This window comes from Anticarsia gemmatalis, chromosome 4 (genome assembly GCF_050436995.1).
Source record: "Anticarsia gemmatalis isolate Benzon Research Colony breed Stoneville strain chromosome 4, ilAntGemm2 primary, whole genome shotgun sequence".
Classification (NCBI taxonomy): domain Eukaryota; kingdom Metazoa; phylum Arthropoda; class Insecta; order Lepidoptera; family Erebidae; genus Anticarsia; species Anticarsia gemmatalis.
In genome coordinates, this window is record NC_134748.1 from 9,429,961 (window position 1) to 9,454,647 (window position 24,687).

General features: G+C 34.4%; 1 protein-coding gene across 1 annotated transcript in view; it reads left to right on the forward strand.

The window, feature by feature from the left end:
• LOC142972475 (ras-related protein Rap-2b) overlaps window positions 1-24,687 on the forward strand; it is a 38,008-nt gene that overhangs the window by 7,933 nt on the left and 5,388 nt on the right. The window contains exon 2 of the mRNA XM_076113644.1: window positions 22,184-22,616. Within this exon, the coding sequence (XP_075969759.1) occupies window positions 22,184-22,616 (433 nt within the window). The remainder of the gene's footprint in view (window positions 1-22,183; window positions 22,617-24,687) is intronic.

The following is a 24,687-nucleotide window of genomic DNA, read 5'->3' on the forward strand; positions in this document are numbered from 1 at the left end:
TTCATAGATTTAGAAGATGAATATAAGTACATTTTTTCACGCATATGTCCATAACATCACGACTTTTTCCGATAGGCAGAGATCAAAGGACGCCACTTGGTACGATCTGCACAAACTTTCGTCTTTTCTATTTATTGGCATCGTCCGAAAGATAAAATAGAGCTAATTACTCGCCACATTTATTAATTTATGTAGCCTTCAAATTAAAATGATTAATTCAAATCGGCTTGATTGCCAAAAACGGTTATAGAAATATACAGTATAGAAGGAAATCAATAGATACTTTAAAACCTTTATAACATTGAAGAATAAAAATTGACGGTATGCTCATAATACTTATCCCTAAAATATATTACTAGTATGAAGCATAATTTACATCTTTAAGAAACTTATATGGTAGAGGGCAAACAAAAGCAGGTCCGCGATAAATCAAGCGTATCGGACTAAAGTAGAAGTCACACGGAAACTTGGGGAAAAGGTTAAAATCCCTTATTCAAACATCGTAAAATTGACCAGTTACTATCAGTTAGAGCAACTACGGTTAAAGATTTATGAATATTATGTTAAAAAGTGGTAGGTTTTAAAATAGTTAGCCATTAATTAAGGTATTTCTATGTCGTCTCTTAATAATTATATTATATGTATTTATTTAGAAAGTTCTAATTTGGAACTGTATAATTTGGTTTTGATGGTTTCGGTTTGGTTAATTACGAGCTTACACTCTCGACAAAAAATTGTTTTCTCTAGAAAATATTTCTTATTTCTTTCCATGGAAACTCCTTTCCATTACGTAGTTATATGCATATGGGGACTAATATTTGATAATGAGATTGAAGTATAAAAAGTCTAGTCACAAAAGTTTCATGTCTTTTTTCTATAGGCCCCTGAAGAATAGAAAGTAATGCTATTATTCGATATCGTCGTTAGAGCTAATTAGATATGACACGCCTTTTGCCATTTAACTCCCACATTATTTTGTAGACCTATAACGCTTGGATAATTTTATTTGCATAATTTTAAAGGATATTTTCAACTTTTCTTGAGTTGAAATATAACTTAGATGCAGATGAATTGAATTTTATTTGAGATATTTGACCGTCATCTGTTACGGTAGTTCAGTGCCGGTGAGCGTGTCGACTGTGCGCCAGGAACGTACAAGATTAATAGGATTTTCAACAGAAAATTCGATGTAACTCACTCGAATTTACGATCAAGCCCACTGAAATACTATCTTTTCAAATATTTGGGAGTAGTATCTGACTATTTCTTCAATAACATAAGCTCTTGGAATATCCACTAAACAAACATTTGTAAAGTGGTACTACATAAATGCTGAAGAAGAAAATAGAACATTTTATTGGCATACCAGTGGAGTGAACCTGTGGGCGGAACCTACACATTGTAGATAAAAATAAACCTCTTCCGTCAAGACTCTCGTATGTGCTATTTCAATTTCGTAATATCTGTAGGTCACAAACTCTTAGTTACTCCAATTTGCCAGCAGTTTCCACAAGGGGCCGCTTTTAGCTCTATACTCAGACGAAATTGTAAAAAATACTTTGGACGCGAAAATGTTTTGTGCGTACTTTCGAGTCGAGAGCCTTTCAAAAGGTTTTTCAAAGTCACCGGAATGTAAAAGGGGGAAGCGTTTATTAAGAATAGGCAAGTAAAAAAGTAAAATGTTTATCTATTATCTGCGTGGAGTTATAAATCATCGCACTTTATACTAAGCCGTTAATGAGGGCTGGTTTTGCCACGGTCGGGAAAATTCTCTTGAGATTTTCGACCTTATTTTCCTTCATAAATTACTAAAGTGAGTACATTTTTAAAGCGTCGTGAGGCATATAATGTTGAAAGTAATGTCAAAATACGGAGTTTCGGGTCAACGATCAGAATTAATACTTTATAGTTCACCTACCATCAGCGTTTATAAAACGAAAATATTGTACAGAAAGTTACAACTTTCAAGTTTATTGATCTTTTTCCTACAGTGAAAAGCAGTGAAACTGCTTAGAACGCTTAAAAAAATTATCCCTATAATAAAATATATCTACGCAATATTTTACTCCTTAAATTTATAAGATTTTGGGTAAAAATTCAATATAAAGTTGTTCCGGATAATTACTGTTGCCCCTTTGAGGGCTCATCAAAGTCATTTGCAGTGTTCACCCGTCCCTATAACTTTCCAATCGGAAGGCTATAAAATTGTAAAATGAAACATGGTTTACCACTCATTACATGATTTTAATTAAAACTTGAGCAAGTTTATAATTATTTACAATTTGATAGTGAAGTTTTATAAAAGGATTTGTGGAATTTGTTGTTAATTATCTTAAATCTTTAAATTCTATTAATGTAAGTTTAGGCGGTGTGTGACGGCTGCCGTTAACCGTATTTTCTTAATATTCTTTTTTATGTAAATAGAACGGTTCGAATTTACAATTAAACTCAACGGAATAAACCATAACGTTTTGCTAAACGCGAACTAATTTGAGGATCATTGCCACAAAATTACACCCATTCGGATTCACGATTTTGTAATCACCTCGGAATCTGGAAATAAAACGTATTCGTTGATTGTTTTAGTCGAGCATTCCGGAGCAAATCTCTCGGATAATAGTAGTACGGAGACGTACAAAATGAATGATCTGTGAACCAAATGAATGTCGGGACTGCGGACGAACGTGACAGGAAAGCTCATTACGACCAACAGCCGAAGGTATTCTAACCTAAATATAAGGAGGCAATTTTTCAACTTCGCTCCTGGGGCTATTTTTTCGGCCGCAAAAAAATCGTGGTGTAATCTTAGCCGAGAACGTTTTATGTTATTTCTACAGATAACGAAGTGGACATAAATTAAGATTAGAGAAGCTTATTAATTATGGTGACGAGCGAAAGCCGACTAAGTATTTTTTAACAATTCCCACTAGTACTACTTAACCTATATCACTATTAAGCGTCAACTGACAAACATCCTTATTACAACATGATACTTTCCCTAAAAACTGCTATTTTGGCGCAAGTTTCAGTGTTCACGATAAGTTTTTATCAACTTGCTAACATACAATTTTTATACGAAAACTTATGTATATAGGCGAAAAATCCCAGTTCAACGAATCGTAATAAAGCGTATCGATTTGTTTGTATATATGTAGGTATTGCCAAATCTCTCTGGCGAGCCCGGTCTGTCAGTAACCTGTTTGTGTTGCGTTCCAAGTGAACCTTAATAATCCAACTACAACATCGATCCATCACGCAACAGGGCCCAAATCTGACCCGGCTCAGCCAACCTACATCAATCTAGATTCCTGTTGATTTGATACAATGAATTGACCGAAGGTAACGGGATTTGGTTTACATCAAAGCAAATCATGTTTATATAAAAAAATATACAATTATTACAAAAAGATGTTCAGAAATCTAAATTGAAATATTCCAAAAGTATTTATGGAGCGAGTTTATTAAATTGCCCGTATACCTCTAATAATAATTTCAATCATTGCCAATTTAGGTGTCGTCGAAATATGTTCTCGTTAAGTACTCAGACAAATTCTTTGCCGTCGAAATCAGAAATGATTCATATTAAGCAATTTGCAATTTCGCAAGTTTACAATTGAGTTGTAGACACTAGAATCAGGTAAATGAATCAATCACTAGCTTGTTATTTGATTAAGAAGCAGAGTCAACTTCTATTCGAGTTTGGGAATGTTCGATTGCCACCTGTAATACAATTATATTCTCAGCACAGCTCTTTACTTCTTTTGTTTTACGTTTCATGGTTAAAAGCCTTCGGTAAAGTTCCACCAGTGTTACAACAGTGCTCTCGAACAAAGAAGCTTTGACATTTTTAATCACTTTAGGTGATCGCTTTAAACGTTTGCTGTAGTTTCCGTACAATTAAGGGGCATTGACCACATTAAATTTTATAACAACCCTTTCAGATAAAGTTCACAGAACTGGCACAAGTTCAAAAGTTGAATACAATTTATAGTACTGTCTGTACGTACATGGCTTACTCTGAACTTTGTAGCCAAGAGTTTAAGTAACTTACAACGTTCTTATAATTCCGAGCTTTGTCATATCTACATTTTAAAACATGTTTGTAAACGTACAAGTCTCCTTTGTTAAGTTAAATACATTTGCGTAGAAACAAAGCATGAACCTGAGTCGTGTGTTACACTACACTTAACTACGTAATATCGATATCGTGAGTTAATCACAAAATCAGATAAAATTGCTATCTGTGGTGCGTTGTACAAACATGGCACCTGTTTCATTACATGTGGATAATGAACGAGATGTAATCGATAGTTTACGTGAACATGACCTTAAAGTTTATACATTTTCAAAACTGAATGTTATAAATGTTTTTTTTAAATAACGGTATAATGTCAGCAATTATTATTTGATTGGTCTACTAACAAATGTTACATGTCGAAACCGAAATCAATAACTTTTTTCCTACTTAGGTACAGTTTTGTATATAGAAATCACTTTTATTATTGACTAAAAGTATTTAGGAAATCATTAATTTTCTGATCCCTATGGTCTAAGGCTGCCCAAAGACTTACTTGTATTTACCGATGGCGCAAGGACGGCCACTACAAAAGGTTCACAAACCTGAAGCAGCTCACCCACCGTCCAAAGAGGCAGTATGCGCCAATCCATCCATCGTAAACATAGAATTAAATAAATAAACATAACTCGGTAACATGACTTACGTAGTGTGGTATAATGAACGCGCGTAAATCCCAGAGGTGCAACCGTAGTATGGTGGAACTGAATAGCGCTACTGAAACGGCGCGTTCCCACTATGTCGTAACGATTAATTTATCGTTGGACGACTGTCGTCTCTAGCTGTTCTCATTATAACGATTGTTTGTCGTCAAAAAATTGTATCGTTTAGTGGCTGTCGTATCTAGCCGTCCCCACTGTCACGATAATCTGTCGTCACTGCGAAAAATGTCGTAGACAGTAAGCCGTGTCGTTCAATATGTGAACACCTCCATTTAAATATATAAGCCACGACACTTAAAACTACACGATTATCTGTCGTCACGACATAGTGGGAACGCGCCCTAAGAGTGTACGTAGATTCTGTTTTGTTTCACAATCGTGTTATGAATGAGCGTGTTCTGCGTAAATAAATATGACCGTTGTCCCTCTTCATGTGACGCCTGTTACTTAAATGTTTTTCAAAGTTTTAACAGTAATTATGACAATTTATTTTGTAGGCTTAGAAATGTATTTTATTCTGTTGTATACTCGTGATAATTTTTGACTTGATTTAGTTTGGCAGTAATTCTGGTGTCATTTGACAGTCACGTTATGTTCATATAGCTTTTAAAAGCAACAAAGTTTTTCTCATTTTGGAAAACAACGCAATGCCTGTCAGACGGGAACGACTTATTTGAATCTAAAATGTCAATATCTGTAGCTCGATTCTCTACTACTGTAGTAAGGATAGTAGTAGAGAATCCAGCTACTGAACCTAATTGTTCTATAAACCAATAAAATAACGTTTCTTGCAACTCCACATTGCGATTCCCTTCAAAATGAACATGTTAATCAAGGGTGTATCGCATATTAATGTAGCAGTTAATTAATATTTACAACAAAGCACACCGGAGTAAATTGTTTACCCAACATTCAAAATATACGACCGTTCTTACAAAACACAAATAAGTTGTAATTTAGACATTAAATTTGGAAGTTGTGGGTGTTCGTTAATATAAGTAACATGTTTTAAAAATTACGACTGTTAGTTCGAATGACATTTACAACATTTTTATTTACGGATCGATTTTAATTTATTAATTGGAAGCAGTCAATTAGTAATATTGGATAACCCAATACGCGGTTTCTATAAAATTAATAAAGCTCTGGATAAAATTTAACATCATTTGCTGAAATAAGAATAATTTATCTTGTCGATAATTTATGAGCCTTATTTCAACACCATTGAACATTTATTTAATTTAAAAAGCGATGGAATATTGAGTTTATATCAAAACTAACACTTGGGATATTTTTTATTCAATAAATTCGGCTATAGATACAAACTTCGTATACCCGCAGAGCTATAAAACTAAAATACGGCCCACTAAAAAATAAATTCAATATTCTTTGAATAAAATGTGAGACCTTAGAGCTTAAAGTTTGTTGTTTAGTAACGCTGGCTACATAATGTGAGACAAGCCTCCTCTGTCAGTTTCACTCGGCCCAACTCACAAGGGAGCCGATGTGAAATAACAGATAACTAAATCTTTAATGGATTTTCCCGCATCCTTTCACTACGAAAATGATTTTAATATGCCCCTTATGATGCGAGCGATAAAGAGTATAATAGAACGGATTTAATTTTAATGAAAATAACTGAAGAAATAGTGTTTATCGACCTACGCATTCATATTTATAGCACGTTCTATTTATAAACTCGGTTTAATAAAAAACTGATTGGCAATGTTGCTATAGCAAAATAACAATTGCATTTCGAATAAATTCCTTTGTTTTGATATGGTAATTTTAAAGCAAATATAGAATTCTGTTGGCACAAATAAATTACCTCTGTATATATTTGTGTTAAAGTTAAACAAAAATGGACTTTTTGCTGTGGGTGGATGTTATTTTTGGAAATTTTATTTGTTTTATACAACTGCACGTAGATTTGTAGTTGAAATATAGTTATTCATACAAAAATACATTCATTGTGGTTTCTGAACACATCATAATTTTCTTCTTCCAATCTATACACAGGGCTTCACACGGGAATCTTAAATTACATTACTGTCGTGGAACAAATATGTGTAGGTCAAACAAATATTTGTGTCGTCATCGAGCCCGTCGAGCCCTCGGCTTAAGTATCCGCCCACACTGTGAAGGTGTGAATGGTGATTTTTTGGCAAATAAGTGAGCGTGTTTATAAAACAAATAATATTTATTTATTTATTAACCTCAATAACATTATCTTTTTATGCCAGCAAAGTTAAACGTTTGGAATTAAATTACCGGAATTTTAAACATTAATGTGTACCTATTTATATAATTTTAAAAGTATAATTAAGTGTATACTTGTATTAAGTATAAAAACGATTTTTGTTATGAGCTTTCAGTGTATCAAATTCTACAAAAAACCGTACAATAGTATTTTCGTGAAAGAGTAACAAACATACATTCTCACAAGCTTTAGCATTTATTTTATTTGTCGGATTATAAACTTTGTTATAGCATATAAAATCAGTGAATATTGATCAGAGATTATAGAGTATTAAGCAACATAGAGGCGTGGGCTAGTTCACAGAATCAACTAGTTAATACTGGTGTTCCCGATAATGTACTAATTAGGTACACGTGTGTTCGGCGTGCAACCAGACTCATTATCCAATCACTACCACATTCGGTAAACTTATACTAATAATTAATTATATTAATTATAATCATATTCATGAATTGGTTCAATTATTCACGGGTCGGATCATTATTGCTACCTACTGAAGGTTGATAATTTACTAGAAGCCTAGGTAGGTACTGGCGATAGATGATTCGCAATGTTAAATCAGCGTTTGTAAAATTTTAGTAACTTAAAGACTTTTCTAAGAATGCGCTAGTGGCGCTGATACAATTAGGAATTTCATGCAATATTTAACCGCAAATAAAAAAAAGAACCGATAGCCGAGATTGGTTTGTTATCGCACTTCTGAGTACTTTTAAAGAAATATAGTTTTAGTAGAGTTTTTTTTTAATAATTCAATAAAGATTATCCCTTTTAAAAGTTTTCCAGTAATCGTTTGTAGAGCCCGAAACTTGATAATTTCTAAGTCTTAAACCTAAAATTTATTGAAAAGGTGTTAATTGTGTACCACCACAACACAAAATTAGTTATAAGTTAAATTAAGAAGAACACTTAATTCTTCTAGAAGTTTACTTAGAAATCAGTGATTGTTTATAATAAATTCGAAGTTTTCAACTTTATAAGTAGTCAAAACTTAATGAAAGAGAACTTTCTTATTACTAGAGAGTTTATTAAAAACCTTTTGAAATCTTCCATTAGCATTGATTTTAAAAAATATCGTCTAGAAATATTAATCTTTGTACCTACCAAAAACGGTCAATCATAGGACGAAAAAAAGAAATGTCTTAAAACTTTGAATAAATAAAAGGCCAATCTTACTACTTCTAGATAAATGTCAACTTATCCGATGAATAAAATAACAGTATGTGCAACAACCGATAAAATTCCATCTGACATCAGATAGGTATCCCTAATCGATACTTTATTATAAAAACTTGTGGAACTGAGGCTAAACCTATGCAACACGTATGTAGGAATTGTAGGTAGTAATATATTTTAATCCGAAACCACAAAATTTTTAGGCCTTACCATTGACTGCAAACTGACGTGGAAACCGCATATCGAACAGCTCTGTAAACGCGTTAGCAAGTCTGCGTATGTCCTACACGAGCTGGCAAGTAAGGTTAACTTTAACGCGCTCATAACTGCGTATCATGGTCTGGTAGCATCAGTTCTCAGGTATGGCTTGATATTTTGGGGAAACTCGACAGACAGGGAGAATATATTTAAGGCACAAAAGCGGTGTATTAGAGCGATGTTTTGCTTAGAAACCACCGAGAGTTGTGTACCTTTCTTTAAACTGTACAATATCCTGCCACTTCCGTCACTGTACATCTACGAGGTGGCTGTTTTTGTAAAACAACATCCAGAGCGATTTGAGCTTGCGGTTGATATATCAAATAGGCGTCAAAGAGATGAAACTCGACTGTTTATACCCAAACATAACACTGCACTAATGCAAAAAAGTGTTTTTTCACATGGCTCGTATTATTTATAACAAATTACCCAAGGACGTAAAGAAATGTAGTCTAAATATTTTCAAGCGCAAACTAAAAATATTACTGTGTGAAAAATGCTACTACAGTGTTTCTGATTTTCTTGCAGATAAATTCTGAGTACTAAGAATTGCAATGATGACATAATATCCTTTGACATAATGTACCTATACCTACCTAATTTTTGACATTTATAATAATAGCTCCTGACATAACACCATTGTAATTTCTGCATTGGGTATTTATCTAATAATTTGATTGACATAACACTAATTGTAAACTGTAATAATTATTGACAGTCATGAGTGCCTAATTACTTATTATTTGTAACGGACATTTTTCATAATTAAATACACAATATATCTTAAATGATTTTATTATATTTTAAAAAATCACAATTTCGAATAATTAAATAATTCCCAATAATAATGTAGTTAAGCACCTATTTACTCTGACATTGTAATGCATGAGTTTTTTTTTTTGTATGTCTTCAACTGACCGATCATAGAGTACTTTATTTAATTCAACGACCAACTATGTAACACTATATACCTATGTATCACAAATAAAAATTTCTGATTTCTGATTTCTGATTTCTATATTCCTAGAAGTTGCCCACGCGTCTGTGTTACCTATTATAGCAAATTAATCTGCCGTCAATATATCCACAGATATTAATTTGCTATTTATTCTATACTTAGTTCATTATTAAATGCTGCTTTTAATATTATAAAGGATCTTCATTAGTTTATAAAAGTTTTAAATTTTTCAGTACTATTATCTATTACTATCGACAACCGGCTAGCAATCGATAAATAATGTATGAAATTGTGATCAGCGCCCCTAGCGGGCGACATAGGGGATATTTTTGCAGTGCATCTTAAATGTCAATCTCTCGATAGTGACGACTGTAAAAATCGCTCTTTTGATGAACGACCTGTATTTCACTAACGGATACGCGTAATTATAAGTTTTTTTACATATTGTATAATTAGGGTATATTGTTCACACCTTTTACCAATACATTTGACAATAACATAAGCCAAATTTTCCTATTAATAACCGAAAATACGGTATTGAGTACCGTGCATACAGATCGACATATTACGCCGTTCATTTGCATTGGAATTGAAAACAACAGCCTTTGCACAAACAAATTATTGTTATAGCGGTGACAATGCGGTAATAAGCACTATTATTTTGTTTACTGAAATAAATTAAGCTTCTATATGGAAACATTATTTAATTTTATACATTGAAATGCAATGGCGGCATATAACCCAATTCGTTGATGTTTATAGGCTCATGTTTTACAAATCACGTATTTAACTTAAATCAACAAATGATTTGTTTGATTTTGCGCCCAACAGCAAATTATCAAAGTTTTTAGGGCTAAAAATGCATCAAGCGGTTTAGAACGAATGCGTAATATTCTTCGGAATTTCATTTGCTACAAAAGCTGCCTGTAGCCTGCCGTCACAGGCAAAGCATAAACAGTCACGCATCAAGTATGCAGCGGCCTTAAAATGAAAAACTCGCTGGGCGTGAATTGGTCTCTGCTAGGTACTAGAAATTCTCTGAAAAACTCCCAGCCTTTTAACCAAACTTTTATTATTAAACCACTCGAGTTGGGATCTAAAATATCAATAGCATTCTCTAAGATAATCGACTGTGACTACCGATCCCAAAGTTTTACCGAAACAATTAATTATGTACACGACGGCACTTAACCCTAAAAACTTTAAATTAAGGTCAGCAACTCACTGAACGATAAAATAGTGTTCGACTACCTCTGGGAATTCTATCGATAAACTCAATCTGTAGTCAATTTTATTTTAAAAAAGCGATATGAAAATGGTAATTGCGAAACTTGATTATATTCGAAACGCGTAGTGCTTGACGTGAAAATACCCACGATTTTTATCCCAAGTGGAATATGTTAAACGATTTTTATTCAATCACAATTTCTTTTGTAATGGTATTGGATAAATGCGTAATTCAAGCTTTTTTGTTTTAATAGTTAACGTTAAATTAGGTCTTGGAGAAGCGGTAATTACTATTTGTAAAGGTTATTAAATTTCCCTACCGATTTTCTTCTTTTCGTGCCCTTTAAATAATGCCGATATTCATATTTTATATATTTACCTGGAATCTGACTATACCTGTTTCAATTCTTTGTAAAGCTTTAATAAAATATTGTTTATCTTATTATTTTCATTCAAATTGTTTGATATAATATGTATAAGAGGAGTTACTTTAAAGCCTTTTAATATTTGATAGAAATAACATTAAAGGCCTCAAATTCATGTTCTAATGTGAACTAATTATGTAAATTCATGTTAATTAGTTCAAAAGTAGCTTTATAAATATTAAATTTATGGAAATAACAGGTACCTAACGTTCATGTTCTAGCTTTCATAATAATTTAAACTTGTAAGCAGTTTTAGTTTTTTAACAGAAATAAATACTTTCAGCACGTACAATGCGTACGTAGAAATAAAAATCTCATATGTAGCAATAATCTATACTTAATATTATAAAGCTGAAGAGTTTGTTTGTTTGTTTGTTTGAACGCGCTAATCTCAGGAACTACTGGTCCGATTTGGAAACTTCTTTCAGTGTTAGATAGCTCATTTACCGAGGAAGGTTATAGGTTATATATATCATCATGCTACGACCAAAAGGAACAGAGCAGCAATAAAAAATGTTACAAAAACGGGGAAAATTTTGATTAATTTTCTCTTATGTGACGCAAGCGAAGTTGCGCGGGTCAGCTAGTAAATAATATACAAAAGGTAGAAAAGTCGAAGTACTCGTTCTCTAAGCTCGCGTGATGTATATGGCTCAATAAATTCTTCTTCGATTCTCAGAGTTCACTGTACGTGATAAAGTAACAAACGAATTACGCTCACTGATATAAAGTAACAATGAAATATTGATAAAAAGTTCGACAAATGAAAATTTATTTGATATTTCGTAGAATTTTTAACATATTTGAAGCCTTTTTCTTTAAAAACACTATAATCTTTTTATTATTGCTGGAATCCGAAAATGTTAAAATCAAATTCTTGTAAACCTTTTCTAGCGGCACAGTTTTACGCTAATAAATGTGAAGAAAAATAATGAATGATACTCTTTCTGGGACGACATAACTTATAGTTATAACAATCGACTAATAAAATGGATATGACACCGCCCGCTGGTAAATAAAGCGTTTGGCTCGTAAAGTGCCAATAAGCACGTCTACTACGCTAATGCGCCGGATAACTGACTGTCTGCGATGAGAGACACTAAACAGCTTTATATTTATAACGTATATATTTTTATTACCGGCTCTTGAACTGAAGAACATTTTAGTATCGTTTGTTTAGATTAATCTATTAGAAGTATTGTCAGAAAGCAATAAAAACTTATTAGCTTCCACTGATATCTTGTTGTTTGTTTGATGACAGCTTCAAAAATCGCAGTGAATTCTAGTATTAATTTCATTGCATCAGCAAACATTTAAAATCCAGCAACAATTTTCGATATTCCTGTATCGTGTATCAGTTTAAGCCATAAACGATAACCAATACATTTGGGAAAACGCCAAAATATACGGCAGCAGGATTCAGCAGATTATAGTTGCCACGTAGCTCCCTCTAGCGACGGTTAGCAAATGACCTGAACGTGCATGAAAAGATAAACGGTTCAACAGTCCATGTTTCGTTTCATGTCCAAAATCAACATACGAATTTGAGCAATTATCGTAAAAGCGGGCGGCCATTATAATTATATTTCACGAACGTTTCCGGACAATGAAATCGTAGGAGGCGGCAGTTGCGTGAACTTTGTACATTTCACATTTTTATTTCGGCTCACTAATATTGTAAAACCGTACCTAACTGCGGAAATTGGGGAGAGTAATAAAATTTGAAAAATACTCTTTTCCACGCAGATTTTGCCGGAGGGAAAAAGCTCTTACTGTGATCTCTATTACAAAAACAGGATACTAATCTTTATTACTTACTAGCTGACCCGCGCAACTTCGCTTGCGTCACATAAGAGAGAATGGGAGAAATTTTTCCCCGTTTTTGTAACATTTTTTACTGTTACTCCGCTCCTATTGGTCTTAGCGTAATGATATATAGCCTATAGCCTTCCTCGATAAATGGGCTATCTAACACTGAAATAATTTTTCAAATCGGACCCGTAGTTCCTGAGATTAGCGCGTTCAAACAAACAAACAAACGAACAAACAATCAATAAAACAAACAAACTCTTCGGCTTTATAATATTAGTATAGATTTAGTAGATTCTTATTGAACGTAAGAGGTTAAACAAACTTAAGTAGGTAATTGTAACTGCATTTTTACTCCAGAAATGTTACATGTATTCTTTATATATAACTGTAGAACATAAATTGAAATATTTTCATTGCAGTGGAAAACAAAGTGAAAAATATGTGTTTGTCTATTCCCAATAGGTTCACAGCTGAGATAAAAGTGTTCTTGTCCAAACTTCGGACACTGGGATACGTCACTTTCTTGTTGTTGGTATAAGTTCTAACTTTAAAAACATTATTACTTACATCTCGTTCATTATCCACATGTAATGAAACAGGTGCCATGTTTGTACAACACACAGATAGCAATTTTATCTGAAATTTTGTGATTAACTCACGATATCGATATTACGTAGTTAGTGTAACACACGACTCACGTTTATGCTTTGTTTCTACGCAAATGTATTTAACTTAACAAAGGAGACTTGTACGTTAACAAACTTGTTTTATAATGTAGATATGACAAATCTCGGAATTATAAGAACGTTGTAAGTTACTTAAACTCTTGGCTACAAAGTTCAGAGTAAGCCATGTACATACAGACAGTACTATAAATTGTATTCTACTTTGAACTTGTGCCAGTTTGTGAACTTTATCTCAAAGTGCTTTAAAATTTCATTCGGTCAATATCCTTATAACGATCTGTGAAAAATACGTCGAACTGTACGTTTGGAACGAATAACAGGTGATTTAAATTATCGATTTTCTTGCAAAGTCGTTACAACATCGATAAAAAAATGAATTCTATTCTGTAAGCATAAGAATGAAGTTACTGAAAAACACAGATAGCTCATTATTATTGAATGTTACCTCATTTGAGTAAACTTACCTATCTTACATGTAAACATGCAAATAGCAAAGTTTACGTAATCAGACATCGCCGGAGTGATTGATTCATTTGCTTGATTCTAACTCTAACCTTATCATAAAGTTAGAAGGTTGCAAACTAACTAACAATTGTAGATCATATGTTATTATGACAGAGATCAGTTGCACGCACAATCAAGTAAATATAGCGACAATCACAGTTTTATAAATCATGTAACATGCTGTATAAATCAGGCTTTATTAAAATATTTTTAAAGTAAACACGCTAACAATTTATTACAACAGATTTAAAATATTTCGACAAATATTTACAAAATATTTCAGTCCACAACTCACACATGAGTAATTATTCTATCATTTATGTTTACACATCACCTTGTTGTTTATTTGCCTATATTTCATACTATTTGGATGTTAACCGAAAAGTTGAACGGTCACGATGACTCATTATTTTCTGATTCTCGAAAACCCTTTACACAATTGTCCTGACTTTCAGAAAGCACAATTTTGCGAGTAATATTTTTAATATACAGCTGTTAGCACCTGAAGATAATATTATCAAAGGAGGTCCTCTCCAAGCTTGGATCCTAATGACGCCAGAGTAGTCGCACAGCTGTATAGCACGCGGTTGTATTTGCCAGATGATTGCTTCGATTGATATTACCCTCTTAATCGAACGATCCGTATTTCTATTTTTATAGGGTCCCCGCGTTTCCCTCGTAAAGATCTCGCAAATTGTTATTGCTCTCTGTCGGTACTGCAAACATTTATAGTGCTTAAGCAAATGTTATTAAGATATAGAGCGTGCCGGAAATTAACGTGAACCACCTATGAACATTGTGGAGAGAAGCTTAACTTTGCTTTGCAGCGAAACTTCAGCCAACCGTGTTTGGAAAATAATTTGCTTTCATTAATAGTCAGTTTTAATCTTTAACTTTATGTGTAATTTAAATAGAAATCGAAAATACTGGGTAACAGTCGTGGTGATAACAATTATAGGTAAGGGAATTAGCAAATGTGTCACTGATTGAAACGAGGGCGGAAGTGTACCAGATTGGATTGGGTCTGGCGTTCACATTTTCGTTTTATGTATGCAAATATATCGTTTTGTGTTCTCGTTAAGGAAAGTACCATTGAACGTGCGTACCTATTATGTATGCTGTCAAATGAATGCATTAAGAAGTTTACTGGAGCGAACTCAAAGAGGAAGCATCGGTAATTACCTTAGCGAGAAATAACTAAGACCCTGCAAAATTTGAGCAAAGGGCGATTTTGTGGGCTACTTTTAGCCTTAGTCGTTTTATATAGCAAGTAATAAATAACCCACTGCCAATGAATATAGCAGTGCAGTGCTGTTAATATACACACAGGTTAAAGCTGCTCATTCGGGCAAGTAATCCGTTAATCGTTACACACCACTCTGCATGTGAACAAAACCGCGTGACAAAAATATTTAAACCAGACGGGCCATCGCTTCGCGGTGTAATTGAGGTTTGTACTGGTAAAGTATGTACACTGTGTTAAAAACAGTTGAAAGTTGAGGTACCTATAGCCATTCGCGCACAGGTCAGTAAACGACCTGTGCGTTGACACTAGGTATACCACTAACTATACTATAAAGTAAATGATTTGAAACATTCCCAGATAAACTGGTTGAATATAATCTAATATATTTAGAATTTAAATCAGCTTTATATAGAGGTAATTATTAATAGCCTTCCTGTGGTCCAGCCCTAGTTTTTGAAATTGAAACTAATAAAGTTAAATGAGACGTCATTATTAACTTGACTGACATTTCATAATTTAGGCGTATAATTGTGAAACCGCCGCGTGGGTTTGATTCGATTCTGTACTTGAATAATTTACAGTATTATGAATCAAATTAATTAAAGAGCTGTAGCCTGTGATGTACGAATAAATAATAAGGTTACTTCCTTTTAGCAAACTACAGTTGATGGATAAAGAGCAAAGATATTGTTCAATATTTTTTCGGACTTTGAAATTAAGTCAATAAATTCTAATTCACTCTGAATCGGAATTATTATACCTTTGGCGATCATAAAACTTTTGTGCGAATGAGAAACTTAAAAAACATTTCTCATCGATCACAATTTCCTACATCCAATTAACACTCGAAGCTGTCGGGTCAGTGACCTCAGTGTATGAATGGCTGAAACAATAAGTAAAAACCATACCGGCCTGTGATTATTACCGTGAGTCGTTATGCAAAAAGTTTTACACCATTGTTTGGTTGCCCTTCTGTTCACAACGAGTAATGACTCATATACAAGCCACGATATCTGTAATACTCGATATTTCCGATAAATGATGGATAGACAATGTCAGTTACCCTGAAATATCTGGATTAATGCGTCCCTGAGCTTAAGTTCAGGTGTTTCAGCTGTTTCATAATAAACATTTAGCTTTATCCCTACCTTCAAAACCTATTACGAAAGTAACGGTTCTGACAAAAAGGAAATGATCCTTTTAATAGTTATAATAAATTTATTTGAACCAATTTCACCTGTCGTATTAAATTAACCCAGTGGCTTACTTTTGGGTAGACCCCAATTTCTTGATAAATTAGTTGGGATAGGATTAATTTTAATAAATGAGAGGGTAAAGATATTATCAATCCGGTTGTATAATGTTATAATACTATATAATAAAGCTGTAAGTTGTGACTAAATAAGCCGTAAACATCTATACTTATAATAAATCTGTAGAGAGGTCAATTCTGTACATTGAATATATTTAAAAAAAAACCAATGGGGGATGTTTAGTAACGGATACTGATACCGAATCTGCAATTTATAATTTTCTTTTCTGTCTGTCTGTCTGTCTGTCCTCCGTCTGTATGTGACGCTATCACGTAAAAACTACCGGATAGAATGCACTGAAATTTGGTATATGCATAGATTAAGTAGTGGAGCAGTTTCTAGGATACTTTTTATAGCATAAAATTTCAAAAAAATTTAGAAAATTGAAAAATATACGTAGAAATCGTTTGAACCTGCGTTTCCCTATAGAGACCATAGATGGCGTTACAATCCATTTCACAACATTCGCATAAAGTTAACGCGGCGCCTGCCGTATCGATACCTGTTGTTCGCACCAACCAATAGATGGCGTTATAGCTCGCAACAAAGCATGTTTTTTCTAATTAATTTGTTTTGATGGCTTTATTGTAAAAAAATACCTTTGAAACATGCTATACATTTATAAGATTTTTAAACATAAATGTTGTATGATATATTACACAAAAATGTTGGTTTACGTGGGTCCGGTGCGGTCGGGATATCCTAGATGGCAACCGAGTAATTTCGTTTGTTGTTCGCCGCAACTAACAGATGGCGTTGTTGTTCGAAACAATTGTTGAAAGTTGTTAATTGGTTGCATTAAGGAAATAAATTGTATAGCTATGAAACAGACTACGTGGTAAGTTTTAAAAAATAAACAACGGATGATATATAAAAAATAATTACGGGTTACGCGGTTTCGGACGTATCATCGCAAGTAAACATTATTACGCGTGTGAAGAGCTCCGGCGCAGATAGGTCTGTCTGTACCTATTATAATATTCTGAATCCAGACGGGTAAGCAATGGTCAGTCTATAATAAGGTATTATATTTTACACTGTAAACTGGTACGGATACAGACGAGAGCGGAAAAGAAGGTAACCACAGGAAATCAGGCCTGCCTGAGCCTGTGTCACATTGTATGCCCTTCGGGTCCCTTTCGTATATAACCATTAGATGACAAAAGAGTTGTTAGCATTTTTATGTGTATCGAGTGCTTCGCAATTCGCGTGCTCAAACGAATAAGCAACAGTACGAAATTCACGCGAGCGGAGCCGCACGGGTCAGCTAGTATAAAATAAACGTTTTTTCTCACGCTATAAACGATAAGGAAATATTGCTGTCACGCATTTTGTGTCCGTAGGTGTTAACGTAAGCTACAATAAATGTCAAGTATATGATCGAAAATAACTGCTTTAAAGATATAGATACGTCTATGCTATATGTATTAATAAGTAGTATAGTTTTTCTTTTGGTTCAACGGCAAAAGTATTTTAAACTAAAAAGAAAGAAAACTATTTTTGACAATGACATTATCACTTAGGTAGAAAGAGGGAATAATAATAAAATAAACATAACATTTAAAAACGCATAAGTTATGAAGTGTATCAAAGCATGCGATATTTTCGCTCGTGACTGCACAATCTAAGAAATCAGTCATAAAATCGGATTGCGTGTTGCGCAGTAGGATTTACAATTTTATTTGACTTTAAACTCGCGTTCGGGAGTCTTGTAGCGAGCTTAAAAGTGCAGGTTGCCGTCATCCGATTTCCTTGAACTCTTTGATGTAATAAAGCCGTTCTCTTGCTTTTCCTACATCCGTATAATGTACTTAGCGCATGCATTTTTAACCTCCAACGCGTTTAGTTGTCTCTAGTTTTGAAACAATGTTCCGCATTGCAACATCTGTGTAACTTTGAACGAAGCCGGCTTATTGTTTCCGCTTTGCTATGCGACTGTTATTTCACACTGGTTCAGGTATAAAAGAGAATAATAGATATAGAATAATCTTATTGTCAGATGGAGAACAAACTTACAAAGTAAATCCGATTTCGCTTCCTTATTGAAAGTTATTGAAAGGTTTGCCGTTTGATTATAAATTGTACAACTCTACAATAATTAAAAAAGTATGTATAGATTGTATATCTAAAAAAAATAGCAGAAAATATATTTACGTTTTGTGTAAGGTAAAAGGTTCTCTTTGGAGTTTTAAAATAACGCAGGCTTTGTAAGTCTTCTTTGTTATAATTAATTAAAACAATATATGAGACGAGAGAGAGATGCGGAAGAACCAGAAGTAAATAGCGTCTAAAAAGAGACGAAATTTCCTAAATGACTTTTTCAAACTAACAAAAGCCAATCATACTTTTGCTTGAGTTGAGAAACCCCGGAATTTCGGAGCGTTTACCTTACCAAGACATGTTTGCTGTTACTACACCTTCAAGATTTCTCTATTAAAACACGCCAACTTCTGACGTAGATATAGAGTCAGTCAAAGCAACTTATTTCCTGTACAGTTTCTATGCACAAACTAAAAGCTACACTTAAGCTACGAACTTCATACTTATTGTTATATTCAAAGACTCAGGTTGTAAATTCTCATCTAATATTTTCATGTCAAGAATTTCTCGACGTAAAAACAAACCACTACCGCAGAATCTGCCGATTCTAATTAACATATTATATTAAACTTCTCCTTAGAACTTAATTTAATTCTTACCTAAAATAGAAAGATCATTAAATTCCCGACAAATTGGTTGGCAAACAGACAGGGATCGGACTTAAATAATTGTGTCCATCGTTGTTCTCTGTTGTCAACCACAAGCCGATGTTTAGCCAGAGGTGTCGCACAATGGTGCAATCAGAAGGGAACGGAAACATTCCGCCGATAATAACGAACCTCTAACTGGTCGCTACGGGACCTCACTATAAAGGAACGCCTCTGTTAACTTTGAGGGCCTTAAATCTATGTTTATGTGGTGACCTGTTTTAGTTTCGTTCAGTTTATTTAAGAATTAAATACATATTTTGCTCATCATCGTACGGAGTAAGGAGTTTAAGTATAAGTACTTATCAGATTTGTTAAATTGAAAATTAAAGGTGAACAGACGACACGAAAGCGAAGGTTCGGTATTCTGCGGATACGCATCCAATTCGCTACGCTCCCGGTACTGTCTCTTTAAAACATACCGTTATTTTCATATAAACTACGGCTAGGACCTCGTTTATATACATGTAGTTATAAAAAGACGTCACATACTCAGCACATTCTCAGTAAGGCACTTAAATAAGCACCTCTCCGAGTAACGCTCAGAGTTATTCACAAAGGTTATCCTCGACAATTCCAGGACTCAAGTGCAGTGCTGTATTTAACGAGGGGTCACGTGTCATACCGTTTTACTACCAAAGGAATAGATACTACTATTTTTAAAGGTTTCACATGAAACGTATTTTATTTTCTTGAACTCTGTCTAATTAAGGTGTTAAATACTAACGACTTTAAACCGTCGTTTTTATATTTATAACATCACGTTTGATGTCTCCAAAGGTGTAGGTAGAGGATATGATAAAAATCGCCACGATTTGCCATGTAAGTACAATGTTAGCCCAAAGCCTCCTGGCTGTACCGGGGACATATTATAATAAATTGGCTGACCCGCGCAACTTCGCTTGCGTCACATAAGAGAGAATGGGTCATAATTTTCCCCGTTTTTGTAACATTTTTTACTGGTACTCTGCTCCCATTGGTCGTAGCGTGATGATATATAGCCTATAGCCTTCCTCAATAAATGGGCTATCTAACACCGAAAGAATTTTTCAAATCCGACCAGTAGTTCCTGAGATTAGCGCGTTCAAACAAACAAACAAACAAACAAACAAACAAACTCTTCAGCTTTATAATATTACTAGCTGACCCGCGCAACTTCGCTTGCGTCACCTAAGAGAATAAGTCAAAATTTTCCCCGTTTTTGTAACATTTTTCGTTGCTACTCCGCTCCCAATGACCGTAGCGTGATGTTATATAGCCTATAGCCTTCCTCGATAAATAAGCTATCTAACACTGAAAGATTTTTTCAAATCGGACCCGTAGTTCCCGAGATTAGCGCGTTCAAACAAACAAACAAACAAACAAACAATCAAACAATCAAACAAACAAACAAACTCTTCAGCTTTATAATATTAAGTATAGATATAGTATATAGTATAGATTAGAAAAGTCAAATAACAAACCTGAGTCCTTGCAATCAGCATTTGCACACACTACCACCCAAACCTCAAGAGTCGTATAACCAGCTTTCAACTTTGACATTCAGGTCCGAATTATTTAGGTGCGAAATATTTAATTGTAACGCCATCTAACAAAAAATTACACTTATTCTAGGAATATTCCCGCTTGTATAACGGCCAAGAATTTGTCACAGTTAATAACATGAAAGTCCTTGTTTCAAATTAACTGTCAGGAATGTCTACGAGCGTATCTTGCACATGCTGTGTTGATAAATGTGGACTTTATCATTGGAGGATTCTCTCTAGAATTTAAACAGGAATGTGTAAAGTAAAGCTTATTTCAGACGTGAGTTATTACATTTAAGGCGTCAAAAATACATAGTTGTCTTTATTGTTTTAATATTATAATACGTTTAAGAAAAATCAGAATGAATCTTTAAACACCTGTCACAGTGCGAAACAATAAGTACTCGATTAAACTGAATGACAATGAATAAACATATGGCACACGGTTATTATTGATCGGCCTTCAGATAAGCCAGCACTGACACATCCAATTCATATTAACGATAAAGTTTCTGTGAAAAGACCATACAACAAATCCTTCATTCTGAAAGTACTACAGACTACAGAGTACTAATAATGTTATGTAAATATTTACCCCATGTGTTTGTCAATTAGTCGCGCTACGTGAGCCCAAGTTCCACAGATAAGGAGCCTAGTGCCCTCGCTATTTATCTACCACCTACATGAATACATTAGCCAGGCCGTTTGTCGAGCACTAGGCTATCTCAAAGACCCCGTTGTATCGTCAACTTTACACTTGATTTGCATGATTATCATTATGTTTGCGAAATGCGTCCCACACATTTAATTTATGGCACAATTTATTTCGTCAGCTAAATTAGGTCTAAATTTAGTAGTCTATTTGATGTTGGTAATAACGTTCACTTGTTTAACACAATAAAGGCACCCGTATGAACGGTTGACGAAATTGCTTTTGCGACAAATCTCATAATGCGGGATTACACGAGTCGATTTTTTTGGTGCGACTGTGCGGCTTAAATTGACTGTACAAATTGTTGATTTAAACGACAGGTGACTTAAGTTGCTAAAGCCTAGGTTGTATTTTACCGCTGAAATGTATTGCAGATGATTGAAATCAAGCAACTGTTATTACCGATCTATCATTTAATATAATCTCGGAATGATTACATCAAGATCTACTTAATATATATTGTACAATAACTCGATATTAATATACTTTCACAGTAAAATAACTTCACCGTATTACCTTGTGCATCCAATCGAAGTTCATTTTAAGCTTCGACGACCGCGTCGCATAATAAGTGTACTAATATTAGTTTTTATTTCCAGGACGGAGCGGACGGAGGACACAGTATCAAGCAGCGGCAACCTCACTAACAACGCGGTCCGACACAAAATTGTAGTATTAGGGGCTGCGAAAGTTGGCAAGTCATCGCTCATCACACAATTTCTTTACAATTCCTTCTCACCGAAGTACAAAAAGACCATTGAAGAGATGCATCATGGAGACTTCAATGTATCAGGCGTGAGACTAACCCTGGACATATTAGATACCTCCGGAGCTTACGAGTTTCCCGCAATGAGGGCACTGTCTATGCAGTCTGCAGACGCTTTTATTCTGGTCTACGATATCACAGACGCAAACAGCTTCGCCGAAGTGAGGACTTTAAGAGATCAAATACATGAAACTAAGGAGAGTACGGCTGTTCCGATAGTTGTGGTCGGCAATAAAGTGGACCTGGCTGAGACTGGAGCGAGACAGGCAAGATTTTTTTTTATGTTATTTGATTTTGTTACTTACTTTGTTATACCTTCTTTCGCTGTCCTCAAAGTGAAGGTAATACCAGGGATATAAATTCTTTGCGTGGCGTATTTTGTGTTCACACATTCAATATTTGTGGTGTCGAGATGTTCTTCGGTTCTGTTGACTGTACAGTACACACACAGCTTATATGATAAAGGTTCGGCAACAAAGTGGCGGGTGGAGTGCGGATCAACGCGTGTCACGTATCACATAACCCCGGGGGATGTTCAAACATTCAAAGAAATCTATCGGCTGAAAACAATAGGAAATCTTATCAAAAATATTTTACCCACCTACAGAATATTACGCACCGGTAAACTTCTGATATTATATTTGCGGAGCGACTCACCTATAAATCTGTCACTTTCATTTTCTTTTATTTGCGTTTTTCAATATATTTTCGTAATTGAAAACCTTGAGTCAAAGTCGGTTATAAATTTGAAATAATGAAATTAAACAACATAAATCATAAATCTGTGTAACACAATTTTATTCTCGGCCATCGGGTGCCATTTATTATGAAGTCGTTTCAACGTTGAGCAAAATTGAATTTCCGAGGTGTCAGTGGTCGCAATATGTGAAGCTAAAGGTCGCAGAGACCTTCTAACTATGACGGAAACTCACCGGATCTGACGAAATCGGGCGAATCGCTCGACTTTTCGTTATATAATGGGGCCTATTATGTTCAATGCATTCTTCGGGTTCGTTTATTTTTATGGCGCCCTATATCAGAGCTTAGTCTGCCGTGAAGGATGCGACCGAACGCAATGACTCTTTAGACTATTTAACAATTGATCGTCCTTACAATGATAATACGTTAGGGAGTTACAGGGTAGAGTGGGCTTGTACAATGAGGCTTCAACATAATACCAACCGTTCATGAGCCATCTCACGGCTGGGCATACATATATGGACTTCGCTTGACAATCATCATTTCGTGGCTTAATGTGAATTTTGGCCCATCTCTCTGTAAATGTATAAGAATATGTTAAAATTACATACTTACCTATATGTACAACTAGCTGACCCGCGCAACTTCGCTTGCGTCACATAAGGGAGAATCGGTAAATTTTTTTCCCGTTTTCGTATCATTTTTTACTGTTACTCTGCTCCTATTGGTCGCAGCGTGATGATATATAGCCTATAACCTTCCTCGATAAATGGACTATCTAACACTGAAAAAATTTTCAAATCGGACCAGGAGTTCCTGAGATTAGCGCGTTCAAACAAACAAACAAACTCTTCAGCTTTATAATATTAGTATAGATTATGCTTTAAACTTCTGCACGTAACTTAACAATAGAAACAAAAGAGATAGTTCATAGGAATATGTTAACAACGCAGATTCGCAACTTTTTCCTATGGGAGTTGGCAATAATCTCGGGAGCACGTATTACGACCCCGCCACACCCCTTCCACTACCCCAAACCCCTAGTAAGGAATGCAAATCTTAACTAGCAACCGTAAACCGAGATTGTGTATGTCTCCATCGAAATACTCGCTTATATTTGACTCTGCCTATGGTTTCCCTAATGAACTAATTAATTAAATAAACCTACTTATTTTTACTTGTCTAGTTACCATAAGATTCGGCTGAAAACTTGTTCCCTTTAACTGATGAAATTCCAAGGCTTTCCTGGTGATACTATCATTAAAAGGCTAACAAGAATTTTCAAATGTTGCTTTACAATGTTTCGTTAAAGATAATTCTATAAGAGAGAGTTTTCCAAGAATAAACATTGCATGTTTGTTTTGTCTATTAGTTACAGTTTATTATTTTCTAGAAATTTTCAATATGTTATGAGAATTCTAACAACTGCAACGCTTAGAGGAAAATATTTACCGATATTTATAAATGCGTGTACAATTTAATTGTTCCATTCGTGTTCGTTAATATTAACGTTATTTTATTCGAATTTACCTTTCTGCACGAGACTCGCTTGTAGTGTGCAAAAGATACTTAAACACACAATTATATTGTATGTTTGCGGTAAAGAAAAAAATACTTCAACTGACTTGAAGAAACCAA